Source organism: Falco rusticolus, chromosome 9 (genome assembly GCF_015220075.1).
Source record: "Falco rusticolus isolate bFalRus1 chromosome 9, bFalRus1.pri, whole genome shotgun sequence".
Lineage (NCBI taxonomy): Eukaryota > Metazoa > Chordata > Aves > Falconiformes > Falconidae > Falco > Falco rusticolus.
The window spans coordinates 5,950,596-5,970,471 of NC_051195.1; the positions used below are offsets into that span (position 1 = coordinate 5,950,596).

At 42.8% G+C, this 19,876-nt stretch overlaps 1 protein-coding gene across 12 annotated transcripts in view; it reads left to right on the forward strand.

Moving 5' to 3' along the window:
- The window catches only part of FGFR2 (fibroblast growth factor receptor 2), an 87,952-nt gene that overhangs the window by 42,373 nt on the left and 25,703 nt on the right, over window positions 1-19,876 (forward strand). For 5 of the 12 annotated variants that reach the window (XM_037399547.1, XM_037399548.1, XM_037399542.1 and 2 more), the window contains 3 exons: window positions 12,080-12,270; window positions 13,113-13,260; window positions 17,168-17,370. In XM_037399547.1, the coding sequence (XP_037255444.1) occupies window positions 12,080-12,270; window positions 13,113-13,260; window positions 17,168-17,370 (542 nt within the window). Of the gene's footprint in view, window positions 1-12,079; window positions 12,271-13,112; window positions 13,261-14,840; window positions 14,986-17,167; window positions 17,371-19,876 lie in introns of all 12 variants that reach the window. The other 7 variants (XM_037399544.1, XM_037399550.1, XM_037399552.1 and 4 more) reach the window with 4 other exon arrangements.

The following is a 19,876-nucleotide window of genomic DNA, read 5'->3' on the forward strand; positions in this document are numbered from 1 at the left end:
ATGATGAACAGGATATTGTTTCAGCTCTGTTATTATCATTTTTAATCATGCCTTCTAATTTGTGCAGTATCCTACTCGTGGAAATGCAAGTAGGAATTTGCGGGAGTTGTCTGAAGATGCTAACAAGACTATTGCCTTGTTAAATGTGCGATTGGCATGTGTCAAAAGCCATGTCTGTGCCTAGTAAGAGGGGCCTTCTGACCTGATTGAGTCTATTCTAACAGTGTTGTTACTGAAAAAAATGGCAGCGTAATTGGTAGTAAATTGGTAGTTATGTCCTCTTAAAAAAAAAAGCTTTTCTTTTTTTTTCTTATCATAAATATAGAAAAGTCATAAATGAACTGTGACACAGACTGGATGCACGGGTCAGATTAAAGGCAAACGCAAGGTTATTAATCATGTCTGCCTTATTAATGAGGGGTTTGCACCTACGTTTCATCACGTTGTCCCTGAGCATGGGAGGAAATGCAGAGGTGGGACAACCCTGTGGCTGCAAAGGGATAGCTGCTCATTGCAGGAGAGATGGATCCTAACTGAGACCACCACACTGGTGGTTTTGGGGATGAAACTAAGTTAAAAGAGATGTAGTGGAGGTGGAAGTGGATGGAGGTGGCACTTAGCATAGGCATCAGGGGTTGTGCGTAACTGCAATGAGCTGAGGTTGGCAGGAGACAGGACTGGGAAGATGCAAGAGTGAAAGGGTGTGGGGAGTCTTTCCAGAGGATTGCAATGCAGGGGAGAAAAAAACCCTTGAGGGATGGCATCAGGGTGAGATAGGTAAGAGGGTGAGTGATCTGGAAGTACTGAAGTGTGGAAAAATCAGTAAAATACGGAATTTTGTCGCTATTAAAAAAAAAAGTTTGTACTTACAAACCTTCATGTTGGTATCCTGTCCTCTCGGTGCTCTATGAACCACTATGTGACTTGAAATCCAGAGGTGGCTGTGTTTTACAGGTTCTCAGGATTTTAAGTCATTAGGTCATCTTTGGATTACTGCTGTTCCCATGGTGTAGCTTCAGTAGCAGTTGTTCCATTTAAACATACAAAGATGCATTAAAAATCGTAGTTTGATAAGCACTTTTGAATATTGAACTGCTCTGTAAACATCAAATATTAAGATTATTTTTTTCAAGCTGTTCTTCGAAAGGTTGCCTGATTACGTTGAAATTTTTGACTGTTCATGAAAGAAAACCAACGGTACTGTCAGAACTTGAGCTGAGGGAAGAACTCAACAGGGCAGTGGCTTTGTTGGAGTAAAGTTAGTCTTTACCACTTTTGAAAATGCTTGTGAAAGTAAAAATTTGTATATACTTTTAGGGATTCTTGGTCACTGTCGCAAATTAGTTGGTCAAAACAGTTGCTGTTAAGTAGTTCATGTATTCTGCATATACAAGTGAATATACGTGCATTGGTTAGCGTTTGCACCTGCAGTCTTGTTTCTGCTGTTAGGTTGGATTATACTCATTACTGAGCAACATAATTTCATTTCAGCAGTTGGCTTCGGATGTACGTTCCTTTGCTGGAGTGTTTGTTGAAACCCACCTATGTCTACACCTGAATGAATAGTCCAACAAATGACTTCCCCCCCCCACCCCCCCCGCCTTCAGTGACATTTTCTCAGAAAGCAGGGTACTGGCACCTGCTGCTCAGGTGATGGTCCTCCTGGCTTTGTAGGAAGCTGGCTGTTTGGAGGGTGCACTGAAAGGCAGGAAAATGTAGATGCAGAAGCGTCGTGGTTTAACCCCAGCTAGCAACTAAGCACCACACAGCCGCTCACATACTCTCCTTGTGTCAGGATGGGGAAGAGAACTGGAAGGGTAAAAACCTCAGGGGTTGAGAAACAGTTGCTCACCACCAACCGACCGATACCCAGCCAGTTCCCGAGCAGTAGGCCCTGGCCAGCTTTCCCCCAGTTTATATACCGAGCATGACATCGTATGGTGTGGAACATCCCTTTGGCCAGCTCGGGCCAGCTGCCCTGGCTGTGCCCCCTCCCAGCTTCTTGTGCCCCCCAGCCCTCACGCTGGCAGGGCCTGGGAAGCTGAAACATCCTTGGCTTGGTGTAAACATCACCCAGCAACAACCAAACCATCACTGTGTTATTAACATTATTCTCATCCTAAATCCAAAACACGGCACTGCACCAGCTACTAGGAAGAAAATTAACTGTCCCAGCCACAGCCAGGACAAGAAGAGAGGTCCGGAAGTGTAGAAAGTAGCAGAGGAACTTTTTTTGGTTTGGAGTACAAAGTTTGTGTCCAAGCGTGGCCAGCCTAAGTGGTTGCTATGAACGCTGTTGCATCTTGCAAACTTTCTGTGCATTTACCTGAATTACTAGAAATACGACAAATGTGTGTAACCAGGGTCTTTGCAAGAGGAGAACATCTCCCCTCTTGACATGGGACCACATGGTGGTAAACTTCATCACTAGGGAAGGCAAGCCCAATGGCTGCGTGAGGTCCAACATAGATATGTCTTGTCTTGGATGGTCCAGCACAGAGCATTGAAGCTCTGGGCGCTGGAGCTTCTCTCCTGCCCTGGGAGCCTGCACCCGAGGTATGGTCAGTCAGCCGGCTGGTCTAGCGGGGGAGGCAGAGGGCTGGGGAAGGGAGAACACCGTGGTCCTTCTGATCATTTCACACCTGCGTTGCTCAATAGGGCGAGTGTGCTGTGTAAGAAAAGGGGGAGAAGTTTAGGAATATAAGAGGGCTTTTAAAGGTTTACATAATCCTTTCCATTTTACTTTAAAGGCAGAGCTGTTTTTAGGAAAGGAAATTTGGAGGATGAAAAATATGCAGTCGGGTCACAATAACAACAGCAATAATAACTCCCACTGTGTGCTTTATGGCATCACCGGGTGCACTGGTGACTTAAGCTCACTGCAGCTGGGAGAGGACATCATCCCTGTGGGAGAGATGCTGTTTGCCAGGCATACAGTAAACCTTTGGCAGAGCCTACTGGAGAGCCCAGTCCAATGGACCCCAGTGTTGTCTCTGGTTCTTATAAAGCAGCTGAGTGCTGGGAGCTGTGCACAGTACCAAGGATGGTATCTCTGTGTGTAAAAAACGAACGCAGTCTCTGGAAACGGCCAGAACAGTAAATTTTACTATTTCTCTGTGAGAAGTCACAAGTTAGTTTTCATATTTTCTTGCAGCCTTTTTCTTTCAGGGTACACTGAAAAGAATTTCAATGAAATTTCAGCTCCTCGTTGTTCTGATTGGGTCCCGTGTGTTTTCATACTAAAATAAGGCCTCTCCCTGCTTTGTTCAGACACGTATGAAGCTTTTGCTTATGCATGTCCCATGTGAGGGGTACCGCAAGCGAGCTCCAAGATTGCTGTTATACAACTCTTGCTGCTATGACTTTTTCTGCTCCGCGGGGCTGATGAAACACACTCTGTGTCAGCCTGACAATAGGCCTTTGCTTTAAGGATGAACTGGTCTTAAAAACCTGTTAATAATTTCACATTTTAAAACAAGAGCATTCATGTTGCCTGCCGTAGCCCTGGGCTTGCTGGCTGTTCCCGTCTCTTTTAACCCTCTAATGTAAGTGTGATTTGAAAGCACATGTTTTAACTAGTTCTGATTGTGATTTCTCCCCACCCCCCGTTTTCACTGACATCAGTGGGCTTCATATCAAGCCAAATATGTCAGCCTTGCTTCCTTTCTTTCCCCCGGCTTGCTGCCATGTGAAAGAGGTGTGCAGATGAACTTGTGCTGTAAAGGTGTTAAGCAAAGATGGATTTTTAGCTCAAATGCACACAGGACAGCAAGCTGAAGCTATGCTGTAGAGCTATCCAAAGAAACAGATGGGATAACATCAGTGGGAGCTTTGCCTGCTGGAGAAACTACTTCAAATTGGAGGTGAAGGTGGTGAAGCCAAGGACAAAGAGTTTGAATGCACCTGATTAGTTTCCGTGAAGATTTTAAAAAGGCACTGCCTTTTACTGGGCTGGCCTTGGTAAGTAGGGTGGCTCAGGTAGGTGAGGCATGGGTGGCACAAGGAAGTTGGATGGGGCGGCATAGCTTTTGCTGTGGGTAGCAGATGGGTCTGCTTCTGGTGTCTGTGTTTAATTTTATGGGAAAATATTCAGTGGCAGCAGGGAATATGTGGAGTCTGGTTCCCTGTGGTCTCGCTGTATGCCAACTGATCTGCAAACCAAAGCAGAGGTGGATGTCTGGGCCCAGTAGTTAGCAATGATGAAGTGTGTGACACAGCAGCAGAAAGAAATGCCTCAAGTTTATATAAAAGGCTTCTAAAGTAAAGGACAAAGGCAATTTAGGAAGTGGTTATGGAGGTTATCTCCTCAGTCCCACCTGCAGGAGCAGATCCCAGCGGTGCTCCAGACCCCAGCCCTCGCCGGGTTCACTTGTGAGGGCCAGGAGCTCCAGCTGCAGCGATACTCCTCTGAGCTCTTGGCCGCTGAGGTGACTTCTTCAAGTAGCCTTGGGCCAATGGGAAATGCTATACATGGAGAGTCCTGCTGTACAGGAACATTGAATAGTGTGAATGTTTCTTGGCTAATGCCTACTGATAAAAGATGCCAAGATTTGTAAGGCGTGATTTCATCAGCACTCATAATGCTGGTCTGATCCGTAAGCTATTCTCCCAGTCTGCCTGAAAAGCTCCTGTTCTTTATCCAGGAATCTTGCCAGGCTGGTGTTTATCTCTTAGTGTTTAGTGACAGTGATCCTTGTAGCCTGAAAACATCTGATTTTGCAGAGTTTGGGAGGAGAGCGTTGTCCCTGACTTGCTGTGGACGCTACCTTGGTGTGTATAGATTACCTGGGGAGCGATGATTTGAGGGGGGTGTATAAATGGAACATGGCAGTTCAGCAGTACTTCTGAATTGTCCATCAACAACATGCAGTGCTTTGTGTTACGCAGAAAGGAAACCAAACTGGCGTGCAGCTGGTAGAAGCTGCTCAGCTCCTGGCTCACATATATAGAGTGTATATTTACGTTAATTAGTAGAGGCGTTTTGCCTACACCTGCTCAGTTGTTTCTGATCTTTTGCAAGAGCAGCCAGCCCTCAACCTTCCTCCTCTGCACTGTGGAGCAAATGGTGGAGTTTGCGGTGTTTTCCTTCCAGCATTTCATAGAGCGCAGGCCCCCAGAAGCAATTGCTTATTGCTGGAGAAAGGAAGCGAAGGTTTGGCTTGGCCCAAGCGTAGAAGGCTCCCTTGAAGGAGGAAATTCCTGTGGGGACTCTGACATCTGTTTGGTTAGACCCCTCCTATGCCACTCCACCTAGGGGCATGGAGGGCAAGTGTAGTTTCAAATCAGGCCCTTTGTATGAACTTGGGTAATGCTGGATTTATGGAGAAATCAGAGTTGCAATTCCTCGTGCCTTGGCTGCTCCTGGATCGCTCCTCAAAAGGGCTCTCTAATTCAGAGAGCAATAATTAATGCAGTCTCTGAGCGCTTGTAAACTGAGGCCAGGTTTGCAGCTCGTGTGGGTGGAATCTTTCATGAAGGACAGTGATCCTTGTGTCTCTCCTTGCAAACTGGTTCCTTTGCTGTCAGCTAGGGCAGGACAGAAACTTGGAAGGTCTTTGCTTGCTGCATGGTGAGGGATTGACAAACATTTAATCTTTCAGTGGTTGATATTTAGCCTGAATGGGTAGTGATGAGGGACTGATATCCTCTGGTTTTCCCAGTGGCTTTAGTAGATGCCCTCACCCAGTGGTAGGTATCCATACCACCAAAAAACATCATCAGAGCCAGCAATAATAGTACCTATGTGTACAGTCTCAACAGGGATGCCAAAAATTGAGCACAGAGTGAATTGCACAGGTAGAGAGAGTTGTTTCCTCAGACTGTGTCTGAAACGGTCGTTCATGCCACTTCTGAGAAGAAATATTTCAGCTTTGAGGTGGTGTGGCGTGCACTGCTCCTGTGGGAGCTGGAGCTATACCTGAGAGGTTTCACCTGCCTGTCAACTCCAGGCGATGGTTAAGTCACCTGAGAAGTTACCGTTATAAACTGCATTTTCTGTTGGAGCAGTTTTGGTAATTCCGTGGGTATAGTTTGGAAGAGGGCACAAGGAGGAGGCTCTGGGTGTCCCAGAGTTGGGTGATGCCACTGGCTTCCCACTCCACGAGGCTTGTCCGTGGGTCAGGTGGATATTCACCTGCCTGTAAAGTATCTGCCGAGGGAATCCCCAGACGTGATGCATTGTTGGGTCGGAGAGGACACACGCAGTTGCTTTGGGGACAGAGCCATGTAGCAATGCGTTCCCCCATCTGTGGTGTGCTCCCAGACCTCGGGGGCCTTGTGGGACCTCCCGTGTTGGGTACACGGCTCAGTGGAAATGGTGGGAGAGTGCTGCGTACCGGGTGAAGAAGAAACACAGGGGAGAAATATTTCAGTCCAAGGGTACGATGAAAAAGCTGTGTTTGATATTATTTATATTTTTTCAAAGGCTTAAGAGTCAGTCTTGCAAGTTTGGGATGCTAAGCCAAAGCCAAGGCAAGAGGCTGTGATTTCAGTCTGGCCTCAAATGCAGTAGCATGCTTTTGAGACCCATAATTTACAGGATAATTAGCGTTTTCCAAAGCAACAGATGTTGCACGATCAGGAGGAAGGTGGTTGGGAATGGGCAATGTTTTCACTGAACGGGGTCCAGACTGCTGCGAAGACGTCCCGAGCATGGAGTCAGGCAAGAAGAAGCAACTGGAGCCGAACGTGCTGTGCTGACCAGGGCAGGTGAAGAAGAGGGCATGGCAGCTCTGTGTTTTTAGTTAAGCAGAGAGACAGCTGGAACTGTTTTAGATTTTATGCAGTGATGATTGCATACACAGAACCTCTACCAGGGGCTATCGACCCTGAATGGTTGCTGGTGCACGGAGAGGCATCATCTGCGGGAGCCCTCTGCGGCTTCACGGTGGCAGCCATCTAGGTGACGCCTTAGGAGTCAGTAGTATTATGAAACTGGTATTAAAGTCTCTGATAAATGTGTCTAATTAAAAATTGTGAAAAAGAACTAGATAATTTTTTTTCTTTGTCACCTCTCCCTCGCCCTGCTTAATCGAGGATCTCTGCCTTGTCCCCAGAACTCATGTTTGGTCTTGCATTTGCTATTCAGCTTTTATTTTTCTTAGCCTGCACTTGAATCGCACATTTGCAAGGAGAGGAAACAAGCACATTCAAAAGGAGAAAATAAGAGTAGTTTTCATTATTTATTTTTTTTCCCAAATGAATCAGATGCCTTATCCAAAGCCCATTGAATTCCATGTGAGTTTTCCCCCTGACTTCAATGGGCTTTGGTTCTGGCTTTTAGCTCCCATGAAAGGTCCCGAACTGTCTGTGCTGGGGTGACAAGGAGGCTTGGGCAGACAATTGCCGGAGCTCCTCCAGCCCCTGGCCCAGCCAGGTTGCTAAGGAGACTTGGCCTGGGGCTGGGCCCAGAGCTCACCCCTTCCGGGGTTGTTGTCTCCGCTCCCTGCCAAGGCACTCCAGTGGCGGCACAGCCACTCTTTCAGTCACAATACACTCGACTTCGGCCTCTGGCAGCACCAAATCCTGCCCTACATCTTCCCTCCGCCAGCGTGCTTGGCGAGCAGCCTCTCTTGCCGCAGTTTTTCCATCTCTGCAGCCCTCGCGCTAGGACTGGAGCGGTGGGGTCGCATCTTCTGGTCGCTCTTGACTGTGAAACTGCGGGTTTGGCCCCTGTCGCACCCCTCCGTACACCAGCATCTTAACCTCGTACCTTTGCATCGCGACTTTCCTGGCTCTCTCCTCCCTGGTTTCCCTCTGTGTTGGCTGCCGCTGGTCAGCAAAAAGAAAAAGAAAAAAAAAAAATTGGAGGAGATTAAGCCAAGGGTGGGAGAGAGATGAGGCCCTTTTGTAGGAACCACCTCTCCAGAGACTTACGCTTCTTAAAGAGCCGATTCTCAGGACTCCTCGTGAAGTGTGCAGCCTCCAGTAGTTGGTTCCAGGATAGTTCTTCCAGTTGCTTCTCCCTCCAGCATCTGTGGCAGGATGGGCTCACGCCCATCTCCATGTGTCGTGCAGGGCTGGGAGCTTCCTGGGCAGTTCCTTCTATTGTGCCAGGGTTTTTTTGAAACTTGGAATTTTCCAGCTTTCTTAGATTCTTTGCATTTTTCTCTCTTGGAGGAGGGTACTTTGAAGTTTTAACATTAACAGGCTAAATAACAGTTTCTTCTAAGCCATTGGGCAGGTCTGTCAGTCATCGTTGCAGATAGCGAGTCTGTTTGTCTACAGATAACAAGCAGAATTGCTCGAGCAATTCTGAGCAGAAACGCTCAAACCTTAGGCACTTTCGTGGTGGTGTACAGTTTAGATGCTTGTAGCCTTGAATGCGATATTCCTCCCATGAGCAATTTGTTTTTGCTCGACCTTTTGTACATAATTTACTCCTCAAATGGGGATGATGTTGGTTTTGTATCTAAGCTGCAAGTTAGAGAAAGCAGGCTGGTGTCGGTCTCTCAAGGTGGGATCCTTTAAGCATGCTTTCTCTTTAAAAGGTGTTATAAAGGTAAACTTGAGGAAGCACTAGAATAAAAATGAAAATAACACGTGGAGATTTGTAAGTAATTATGTCTGGCTTAATTACTTTCAGGTCAATGTACAGAAAATATTTTTCATTTTAAGCAATGTTATCAACATCCATTATATTTGCTTTTAAACATCTATTACGTTTCAGTTGAACCAGGAAGGTCTGTTTGAGACAGCGTATCTCTGAAAAAGCCTTGTAGATCTGTGTGTAGTTCACTAAGTAACTAATACGTATGGTAATAAAATTAGTATCTACTACTTTTTATGGTCCTTATAACATAATGTTTATCATTCTTAAAGACAGCTAATCTATGGGCTGATTTTCTGTATTATAGCATATGCTGTTGACTTGGTTTTGAAACGTGTTAGCAGAGCAGAACACTGACATTTCAGTGATCAGGTAGCAAAGACTGATTTCTTGAGGTTTTGATTCAATTCAGTATTAATGAGCAAGGGGAATATTGAAATCAGTAGGGCTACAGAGCTATGGGATTGGTTGCCAACTTGTTTTGTATGGAACTATTGTCTGAGTTAAATAACGAGATGTATATGATCACTGTAGTTTAGCGATGAACCTGATGATAATTATTAGCTTATTGAAGGCTAATGATAAAATTAGTTTTACTAGCCTTTAAGATTTTTATTTTTAAAGGTAACTTTGACTCTTTTGCTGGTCTTCAGTGAAAAGAACACACTGCTTCCATCTAATATTAGCATAGCCAGATGTTTGAGTGATGATATCTGCTTACCAATGTACAGCTTGTATTTTAAATGCTAAATAGTGATGTGGGATTTATGAACGTGGTTTTGACAGTACCTGTGCTTAAGCAGAGTCCTTAGATGCGTGCAGCATGCAGTGAAATAGGAAAGACAGGGTAATATCCCAAAATGACTATTCCCAGGAAATAGTACAGAATTATACCTGGTCATTTGTAATCAATGGAAGTATCTCCATATTTATTTACATATTTTCCCTACTTCCCCCTCCGTAGTGATTTCCCCCAATACTGAGTGTATTTCTTGTGGTCCTTTGGACTCCAGGTTTGTCAGGAAACCCTGCTGAATTTGCATCATGATGGTTACGTTCTTCTGTGCTGTGTGCCTGTGTGGGCATAGGAATACTCCCCTCTGCTGAAGTGGGGGAGTTGATGAACACTAATCATTGCTCCATATGTTGAAGTGCAACTAAAGTTTATTTTTAACATGTTTACCCTTAGAGAAGAAATTTCACAAATGGCTATACATGTACATGCGCTTTATTTAATTTTTTTAAAGGAATTTGGGACCAAGAATATAAGAACTCTGCTTTTACTTCTTTGCCTCCTCTTTTTTTGGTAAAGGAAATGTTTGACAGTCATCAATAAAAGATTAAATCGTTGATGGCTATCGGGGTAAACTAAACGCATTTTGTGTGTTGATGCTGGCATAGTAGGAACTTTTCCAAGATGTTTCAGGCCTCATTCTCTGGTTTGTTTAAGGGCAGAGAATAAGGTCACGAAGGAAATCAAACCCTGATGTGGAGAAATGAAACATGAGGCCTACTGACTTCTAAAAAACATTTTAAATAACATTCTCTAAGGTTTCATTTTATACTGAAGGCAGCTGTAATAAGTTTTGGAAGATGGTGTAAGGTTTCTATTAAAGAGAGATTTTTCCTTGCTGTTTTTGTACCCAAATGAACGAGGGAGGGAGATGGAATTAGAGCTTATTTAGTATAAGGTGAGAAACTAAAAGTTCTCTCCAGAAATGTAAAATATTAATTTATATGTTCTACTGTAATTTACAAATTAAAAAGAATATGAAACTGTTCCTAGATCTTTGAGAATGACACACATAGCCATGGAATAATTTAATAACTGCAACACAAATGCACTTTTGCCACAAGTAAAATAAGACTGCTGCTTTGTAGTATGCTGCCAGCGTAGCCTCAGTGAATAAATTCCCAGTAGATGTTTGCTGCATGCCAAATATATTGGACTGTATAAAAGATCCCATTGTTCCATGGGCATCGTTATTTCCTATTATACTCTCAATGTTTGCTTGTGAAACAGTTTATTGGAAACTAGTACGTTTAAGAAGGAGCGCTTGATTTGATATTCAGTTGACTTGGCTCTTAATGTCAAAGCTTTTACAGTGTATACAACCTCTAAAAATAAATACTTAGGTCCACTCTTTTTCACTTCAAAAGAATTCCCGGAGCAGGGGAGAACGGACAGCTTGGGCTGGGGATGGGCAAGGGGCTTTTCACTTCTAATTCATGGGTTGAAAGTCTATGTAGGTCAGTATTAACTTTACATTCTTGTAAAATGAAATGGACAGAATTAAGTTTGCATGGAGAAGGTGGGGAGCTCCCAGCTAGGCTGATGAAACTGCAGCTCTCTGAAGGTTTTCTGGGGAGGGTGGCATTGTCCGCCACGCTCACTGGGTCATAAGGCAATTTGGTAACCAGGGCTGCCATACTGAGGACTTTTCATTCAAACATTGTGTAAGAGATTAAGTATTTATGCTTTGCCCACTTGCCTTGTCCAGCAATAAAAAGCTGTTGGTGGCCCTGGAGGCTGGGGAGCTGGCTCATGCCCTGCCCACCACCCAGATGATTTTAGGAGCTGTTAGATCAGGCATAGTGAGGGTGATGGAAAGGTGCCTGACTGACATAGCTGAGGGCGAGGCTCCCATTGATGCTTTCCCCAAAGACTACGTATATCACATCCACTAAACTGGGCTGAGAGTGCTGGCTGCAATGGCTCTCAGCGTACCCAGATGATACAGAGTGCTGTAACACTGTGTATTCAGTGATGGAAGCTTGACTGAGAACGTATGAGAAATGCTTAAGCAAGTCTATAGATTAAAAGCTCTATTAGCTCAACATTAAATACACTGCAGTTTTCAAGACAACTGCCTGTGTCCTGCTCAGAATAAGAACAAACTGGTGTTTCTGCTGCTGTGTCTGGGTAAAGCAGAGAGCGGCTATCGTGGTAGTACTGGTCAGAGCGTTCTGAAAAGTCGAGCCGTCTGGTACCTGCATCCTGCGTGAGGTGTTTCAGTGCTGAGGCTTCTGCTGCTAGTTTTGAGAAATTTTGACACACCAATCAGTTTTTAAAATGAATCCATAATCTTTCTTAATTTGTGAAGGTTTAGTCCAATTAGAATGTTTTAAAGCTCAGAGATACTTACTACAATAGCTAAAAAAAAAAAAAAAACCAACCAAAAAAAGGAAGGTATTTTGCTTAATTCTTGCTGAGTTGAAAATGAAAATGCTATGGAAAAATGCTTAAAGTTTTTAAGTGTGGTTTCTGCCCTCCCCCCAAATAGCTATTCTTTATATTACAAGTGTAGCGCTCAGTCATCTCCTTTGAACTGTAGTTTTTGTTATACGTTTTGGCTGCAGTGTTATTTCAGAGGAGTCAGCCAACAGGCTTACAGGGCTTTTTGGCTCAAGTTCACTTACAGTTTTCTTGGCAGCTCTGCTTATTTATGCATCTTTATTTCTCTCTCTCTTTCTCTCTCTCTCTCTCTCTCTTGCTCTTGCTCTTTCTCGCTCCCCCTCCCCACCGAACAGAGCGATCACCCCATCGGCCCATCCTCCAAGCTGGCCTTCCAGCAAATGCCTCTGCGGTCGTCGGAGGTGACGTCGAGTTCGTCTGCAAAGTCTACAGTGATGCTCAACCTCATATTCAGTGGATAAAACATGTAGAGAAGAATGGCAGTAAATACGGACCAGATGGACTGCCGTATCTTCAGGTTTTAAAGGTGAGGCTTTACAGATGCCGGCGATGGTGATGACTTCTTTAAAGTGCTGAATTTATTTGATGTAAATCCAAGAATTTTGAGATCTGAGCTTCTTTTGAAAATGGAAGTGTTTATGTGACAAATGAAATAATGAGTTAGATAAACATTTATTGTCTAAATGCTAATTATGCGGCTTATAGACACTGTTTTGCTCTTTTTTACTTCCGTGAAGTCCTCCGTTTCTGAATGTTTCATTTTCACATGAAAACCCTCTTAAAGAACATCGTTGACATTTATGTGTGGGTAGAACGCATCCAAAACATACCCAGGACAATCTACTCCATTTCTTTCACGTTTCTTCAGCCTCTTTGTTTCAAAGTAAACATGACACCTGCTGCCAAAACCCTGTTGGCAGGATTGGGTTTTCTGGATGCTTGAGCCTGCAGAGATGTCTACTTTTTGCTGGCGTATTGGTGGTGTCATTCCTGCCGGCAGGCGTTTTGAGCAAGCCTGACCAAGGAAACTCCAGTTTTCCAAGCTGGGTGGCATTGCCAAAACTCAGCATGCTGGCAGGCAGGACAGCCGGCTCTATACCGTCCTGTTCCACGCAGCCGGTGCACTAGCCCTGGTGCTTATTTCCCCCATGCCGCTGTTTTCTAACTCCTCATGCAATGCTTTGGATTTAAAAAAAAACAAATAACAACAAACCCCAACAAACCCCAATCCCTCAATGTTTTGACGCTGATACCTGTACGAAGTGGAAGGCATATTCTTATGACGTGTTGGTGGTGGGACCGTAGACAGATTGGTGTCCGTTTTGGGCAGCAGTGACATTGTTCTCCTGTGTTATTGGTCTATTCTAGCATTCGGGGATAAATAGTTCCAATGCTGAAGTGCTGACACTGTACAATGTGACAGAGGCGGACGCTGGAGAATATATTTGTAAGGTCTCCAATTATATAGGGGAGGCCAACCAGTCTGCCTGGCTCTCTGTTCTGCCAAGTAAACAAGGTAACAATGTTTTTTAAAGCAAGCTGGATGTAGAAGCTGGAAAAAAATAGTGCTTTGGGAGACTGCAGGCAGCTTGTAGGATAACTCTTTGGCCTTGTGGTATATGTGTAATCCTCCTTCGGTGATGCAACTGGTATTACACCAGCAGCCATGGAAAAATTCCCACAATATTCTGTGTGTACCGTAAGCACTGCTTTCTGATGCTGATCTGTGTTCTCTCTTGTGTTTGGTGTTTTTGTGTCTGTGTGTTTATGTCTGTCCAGTTTTGTTGTTAATTCTGCCTACCTTGCAGTTCACGTATAGGGTACTCATTGAATAATATAATTATGGCCTAATTAGTGTATATTTATATACATACGCGTGTGTGTGTGTATATATGAAGCACATAAGTACCCACTGAAGCATGAGTCAGGTCGGTGTAGTCACTTACAACTTCCCACATGACCTGTGACTGCAGGGTGGGAGGGTTTTCCGGTTGTTACTCACCCGTTACTAACTGGGTAATGACCCGTCAGTAACAGTAAGGACTGGCAACAATGTGACTACAACTTCTCACTAAATTTGCTTTAAAATGGTCTGGTAAAAATGTGTTTATTCCGTCATCATCTATTTCAAAGTAACATTTTTGAATGGAACAGAGACAAAAAGCAGGAAACAATAATTTCTGTGAATGTCCATCATAGAGATGTTGACATAGATGCCCTGCTGTGCCCATTTTAGGACAGCTGGAATGTTCCAGGTCTTATACATTGATTGGTTTGGTGTGTAATGACTTGTCAAGACAGAGATTTAGCAAGTCTGGAAGGAAACCAGAAAAAAGAAAAAACTTACAGGGTTGTTTTTTTTTTTCAGTCTCTAAGACTTAGGAAAATATCTTTTATTTCCATATCCATGTTCTTGAACCTTTGGGGTCCAGTTTTTCTCCCTGTCCCTTGAGAGCCACAGCTAATCTTTTTTGAAGAAGAGCTGAGATACCGTCTACTGTGCTTCTAAGCAAGCCACCAAATATTACCAGACTTCAGATTAAAACGAGATTTGACAGCACTGCACAACATACAGTGTTTAAGTGTACTGCAGTGGGTGGTGCAAGGACCGTACACTGCATAAGCTAGCTACTAAGTTGTGTCTTTTGGAGCAGAAGTTCTTTTTTTTTTTTAATCCTTCAGAGTGTATTTTTATAGTAAATTCTTTCCTCTGAAACAGGTAACTACATGTGAAGGATCCTGCATTCTGTCCTACCTTGTTTTCTCTTTGTTTTTCTTCAACTTCCTTTTATTAAAAAAGAAGAAGGAAAAAAAAAAAAAAAGCTTTGTGGGTTAATTTTTCCATGTCATTTGATTGCATGCATGTTTAGGTGGTGAGTTTAGGTCTGGTGAAGGGTGTTGATTACTTTCTGAGGTGAGCTGGGACCTGTTGGTAAACGCCTTTTGGATGAGGGATTGTGGATGGGGAAAGGAGCTTTGCATCTCTACACCTCTGCCTTTACAAAGTGCAAAGCCCTGTGGCTCCATCTCCCTATCCACAAGAATTCTCTCAATGTCTAGCTTTTTCTCTTGCTTCCCTCTTTTGTTTTTTTTTAGGCTGCCGGTGTTAACACCACGGACAAAGAAATTGAGGTTCTCTATATACGGAATGTAACTTTTGAGGATGCTGGGGAGTATACATGCTTGGCGGGTAATTCTATTGGGATATCCTTTCACACTGCATGGTTGACAGTTCTGCCAGGTATACACTGCTCTCTTTCTGTGGTTTTTCCTCTTTTTTGTTTCCCCTTGTTGATTGCTGCAGAATTAGCACGGCTTCTGTCTCAGAAAAGGACTTTTACAATGATTTCTTTTTTTAAACACAGTTGTCTCAAGCCAATGAATTGTTTTGTCACTTATTTGCAACTCCAAAAACTTAACAACAGCAACAAAAGGTGGGGGGAATGGCTATTGCACCTAATTGAAATTTTTTTTACATCTGTTAAATGTTCGTTAGAAATGCTAAGGAACAGCAGTTCCTTAACACTTCAGTGAGATAACTGAAAATCAGCACATTAATCATTGTAAACTTCTTCAAGAGGAGGAAATTCAAAGTTTCTTGTGAAACTATGGGGCTAATTTGGCCACAGCCATGTACTGGTTCTTTAGACTACCAGAACGATTCAGTGTGCTTAAATTCATTTTTACCTATCATGCAGATCTCTTATGGAAATCCTAATATTAATGTCAATGGATTGTGTACAGAAGCAGTGCCTTCCATATCTTGGGAATCGGCTCTGTGCATCTTTAAATATTGCATGCTCTAAGAAAAACAAGTAGTCATTTGCTTTTACTGCAAAGCATGTCTTGCTATTCTGGGGTTGATGATGTTTCTGTCCTTAAAAGAAACAAACATCAATGTGCTTTATTGCCTGAAAATTGTTATCAGCTGTTAGAAGATGTAACTGTAGTTGGTTTTGACACTAGTCAAATTTTCTCATTTATAACTGTTGGCAGCTGCCTTAGGAGTTCCTTTGAAAAAACATGAACCTCCTGAGGTTTGCTGGGTCATCTTGTGCTTACCATTTATTAATTGTTAATCCTAAGTAAAAGGTACAAAACCTGCATGTGCATATTGCTGAGGTTCATATTACGGGAGTGAAATGTTCCCACTTTCTGCAAATAGTTTCTTACCCTTTATTAAAATTTATTGAACAAGGCAACTTTATTACATCTCACTCTTATGTGAACACCGAGCCTGCCTGGTCTGTCACCAAGCAGGCGAAGCAATACTTGTGTGGAGCTTGCTTCTGCTAGCAGTGTTTGCGTTTTGCAAGTGCTTGAACAGCATTTTTTTTTTTTTTAAACTGATTTTCTTGAATGAGCTATTTTTATAAGCCTAGAGTGAGGCACAAGAAAATTTCAGCTGCAACGTGCATTGCTTGCGGAGTGACCGCTGATTGCTGTGGAATGCTGTTTATCCGGGGGTTGAATCCCAGATAAGGGATTAGGGACAGTGTTTGCACATATAACTGTCTTGAAGATAATTTCAAAATGGTTTCAATCAGAGTAACAGCTATGTAGAAACCACTCCCACTACAATCTAATCTCATAGACTAGTAACCACTGATGGGGTTACTTCAAATATGCAGTCCTCACAAAAGAGGACTCATTAATTAACATATTGTTAGCAATTCAGCTTTCACTTACATTATGCTTTTTAATCTGACACGGGGCTCTTCAAAGGACCTCAGGGGGGTTAGACATCTGGCATGAACAACAATGAGTAAAGCAGCTAAGCAGCCCAGATCCTTGAAACACCCTTGAAACCCCTAACCTGGGTTTAGAAACGTGGTGGGAGACCTACTCATCCCGCCTTGCTGCTGCATTTTGAAATGCCAGTCAAAATTTTGGATAAACGCGCTATGCAGACTCGAGCCCAGATGTCTCTTTGTGAATTTAGACACTTTTCTTTTAGGTCAGTTAACTGCGTATTTTATCTTTAAATGTGTCTTTTTTTGGTTAAAAAGAGTTACCGTGCTTTTGAAGTTTGACTTGAGTAACAAAATGAACCTGAGCCTAGTTTGAACACTTCAATTTTTTCTTATCCCCTAAATTTATTCTTGATCATGCACTATTTCAATGTATATGTATCTGCCTATCTAGGCAGGCACATATATATGTCTATATATGTATCCATACATGTACAAGCTCACACTCAGTGGCAAACAGAGAATTCAAAGCAGCAGTCTAGAAAGAAGAGCAATTACTTTCAGATCAGAAGATGACCCAAACTTTCACAGTATTCTGTATGTCACCCAGTCACTACAAGAATTGCTGATATTTTACCGTTTCAAGTTGTTCCAAGCGCTGTACCGAACGATGCTTGTACTGTGTGCTAACTCTGTGGCATGATTGTTCCCTCCTAAAAACTTCCAATCTAGCTCCTGAAAAAGAAAAAGAATACCCGACATCTCCTGACTACCTGGAAATAGCAATTTACTGCATAGGGGTCTTCTTAATTGCCTGCATGGTGCTGACGGTCATCCTGTGTCGCATGAAGAACACCACCAAGAAGCCTGATTTCAGCAGCCAGCCCGCTGTCCATAAGCTGACAAAGCGAATCCCTCTGCGCAGACAGGTAACAGAAAGTAGATAAAGAGTTTAAAAGACTTTTACCAAACAACTAAGCCAGCACATCCTTCCGATGAAAGCTATGGAAAAGGGAATAAATAAGCATTATACCAAATTGCAGTAGGGGTGGGATTTAATCTGGCACCTAAGAGACTGGCACGGGAAGAATGTACATCTTAACACATCAATGGGTGTCTCAAGGCAAGGGAATCAGGGCAGGGATGTTAAAGGAGAAATGTAAAAAAATGGAATGTATTCTGTATTAGCAGTCTGTAGATGGAAAAAATGTATTTCAAGTATTTTGGGGCCTGATCCCACAGCTCATTGAAGTCAATGGAAAAATTTTTACTGACTTAATGGACTTTGGAACGGAATCCTATTTGATTGTGTATTTATGGTTTTTCTAAGGTGACTATTATTGTAGTAACTGGGTACCAGATACAGAGAGGTATTTTTCAGGAAGAATTTTGAAGACTGAGGGGAGGGAATTTCAGGGCCAAGCATTCAGAAACCGCCCCAAAATAGAAAAAAGACTGTAATAAAGTAAAAACAGGGGAGATACGGTATCAGATCTTGGACAGTTTGATTAAGATGCTGATACTTTTGAGTGAGGAACAAAAGCAAATGTCAAGTTTAAAATACACACAACAGCATCGCATGAAATTTATTTTACAATTGCTTGTGGCTGGCAGTGACAGTTTCTGGAGGGGGCGATACCAGGAGCAGCAAACCAATTGAATGAGTAACAGGACTTCGGCTATGTCACAGGCCATCACTTGCCAAAACAGCCTCCGTTCCCACATCCTATCCTCTCCTGAAAGACTTATTTCTTTTGAAGCTGGAGTTTAATCTGGTTTGACTTTCTTGCAGTAAGTTTTCAGGGTAGACCTCTGAACCCACCACATCCATCCTCACTCAGGTTTCAGCCCTGCCAGGTGGAGGGGTGTTGGCATCTGAGGCTGAGGTTCACCTTGTTGTTCAAAATGGGGACCATCTGCAGGGGTTGGATCCAGGCTGTGGTCAGGGGGGTTGCACCCGAGGCTTTAGTTTGGATCTGCCTGCACCATGTATACGTTGTGCAGAATTTCTGCAGGTCGTTTTCACAGCCTGTCCAGAATATTATCATTGTCAAAGTAATACACATACCTTAAAAATAGTTCTTCAGTGGGGTAAGTGTTTGAAAATTAGATGCACTGTCAGAGTTAGGGTGGGGCTTGGTCTTGGGATTTTGAACAGTATTGCTTTTTTCTGAACCCATGGTTTCTGAATCTTCTTGGTTAAAAATACTACAAAGCAGTAATGCTTTAGCCATCTTCCTCTAAAGTGCAGTATTTTACAAAATCTTGAGGTGGGGATATGAAGTTTGTCCAACCTGAAAAATACTGGATTTGGTTTTTGAGCAACAATGGTAGTTCTTATTTTTTCAGTCTGTTTTTGCCATTTTTTTTTTTTTTTTCTTGTAACTATGATTTTACTCATTTGCTTGGAAGTCACTGGGAAGAAGAGGGACTTTTGACTCTGAATGTATCAGAGTGATGAGAAGCCCTCAGTTCCATTCACACTTCTCTATAGCTAAAAATCTGTGTAGCTTTCTGGACAAAGAAGGCTTTTCAAATGTTGCATGCTTAACCAGAGACACATATCAGCTGGTTAGATAAAAGACATTTATTAGATTTCTGCCTAAATATAAAAGCATCATAATGACTCAGAGATAAGCTGACGGCGTAAAAAATACCTAGGGTTTGGTGTGAGCTCAGTTGTGTCAGTTGGAAATGGTTCCTCAGGGGGAGAGTATTATTTCATTGCGTGTGACAGCAGTGCCAACCGCTGCCCTCAGTTTAGTTAGTTATCATTTAATGATGCAATATGGACCTTCTCCAAAGCTATTGTTTTCACAGAGGAAAAAGAATCTGTCTTACAACATGCTTGTCAGATAGGGTTTTATTGGTTTATTCTGGTTTTCTATATTTTCTTAGCCAAAGCAGCATTTTTCTTTCAAAAGCAGGAATAATTTTTCTGAAAAACAATACGTTTGAAAGTGCGAATCCTATTTCAACCCCTAAGCAAAAATTCCACTAATCTCAATTCTCCCAAGTACTTTTTGTTAACAGGAGTTTCTCATTGAAGGGCTCTCTCTGCTTTTGTGCCTTCACAGAGGAAAATACAACTACTATAAGCATTATAAGAAATACATATTTCTGTGTTGATGGTTTCACTGGTCATTTCACTAATTGCGTGTATTAGCTTGCAGAGGCAGGATGAGACAAGTCAGTCCCTAAAGACTTGCTCGTCAACAGTGAAGATTCTGTAATTTTTCACTTAGCATCTCCTTGGTCTCTAAAGCTGGAGCATTTATTTAGTTTCTGCATCTTTTAAAGCTGGTTTTAGATTTCAGAATTGTTTTCACGAGTCAAGAATTAAAAAATAATCCAGGGGGTGTTTTCTTTAACGGGTATGTGTTTCTGGATTATTCAGCTCTGTTTGTTTTATTGTGCCACCAGGCTTACTTTTTTGTTTCA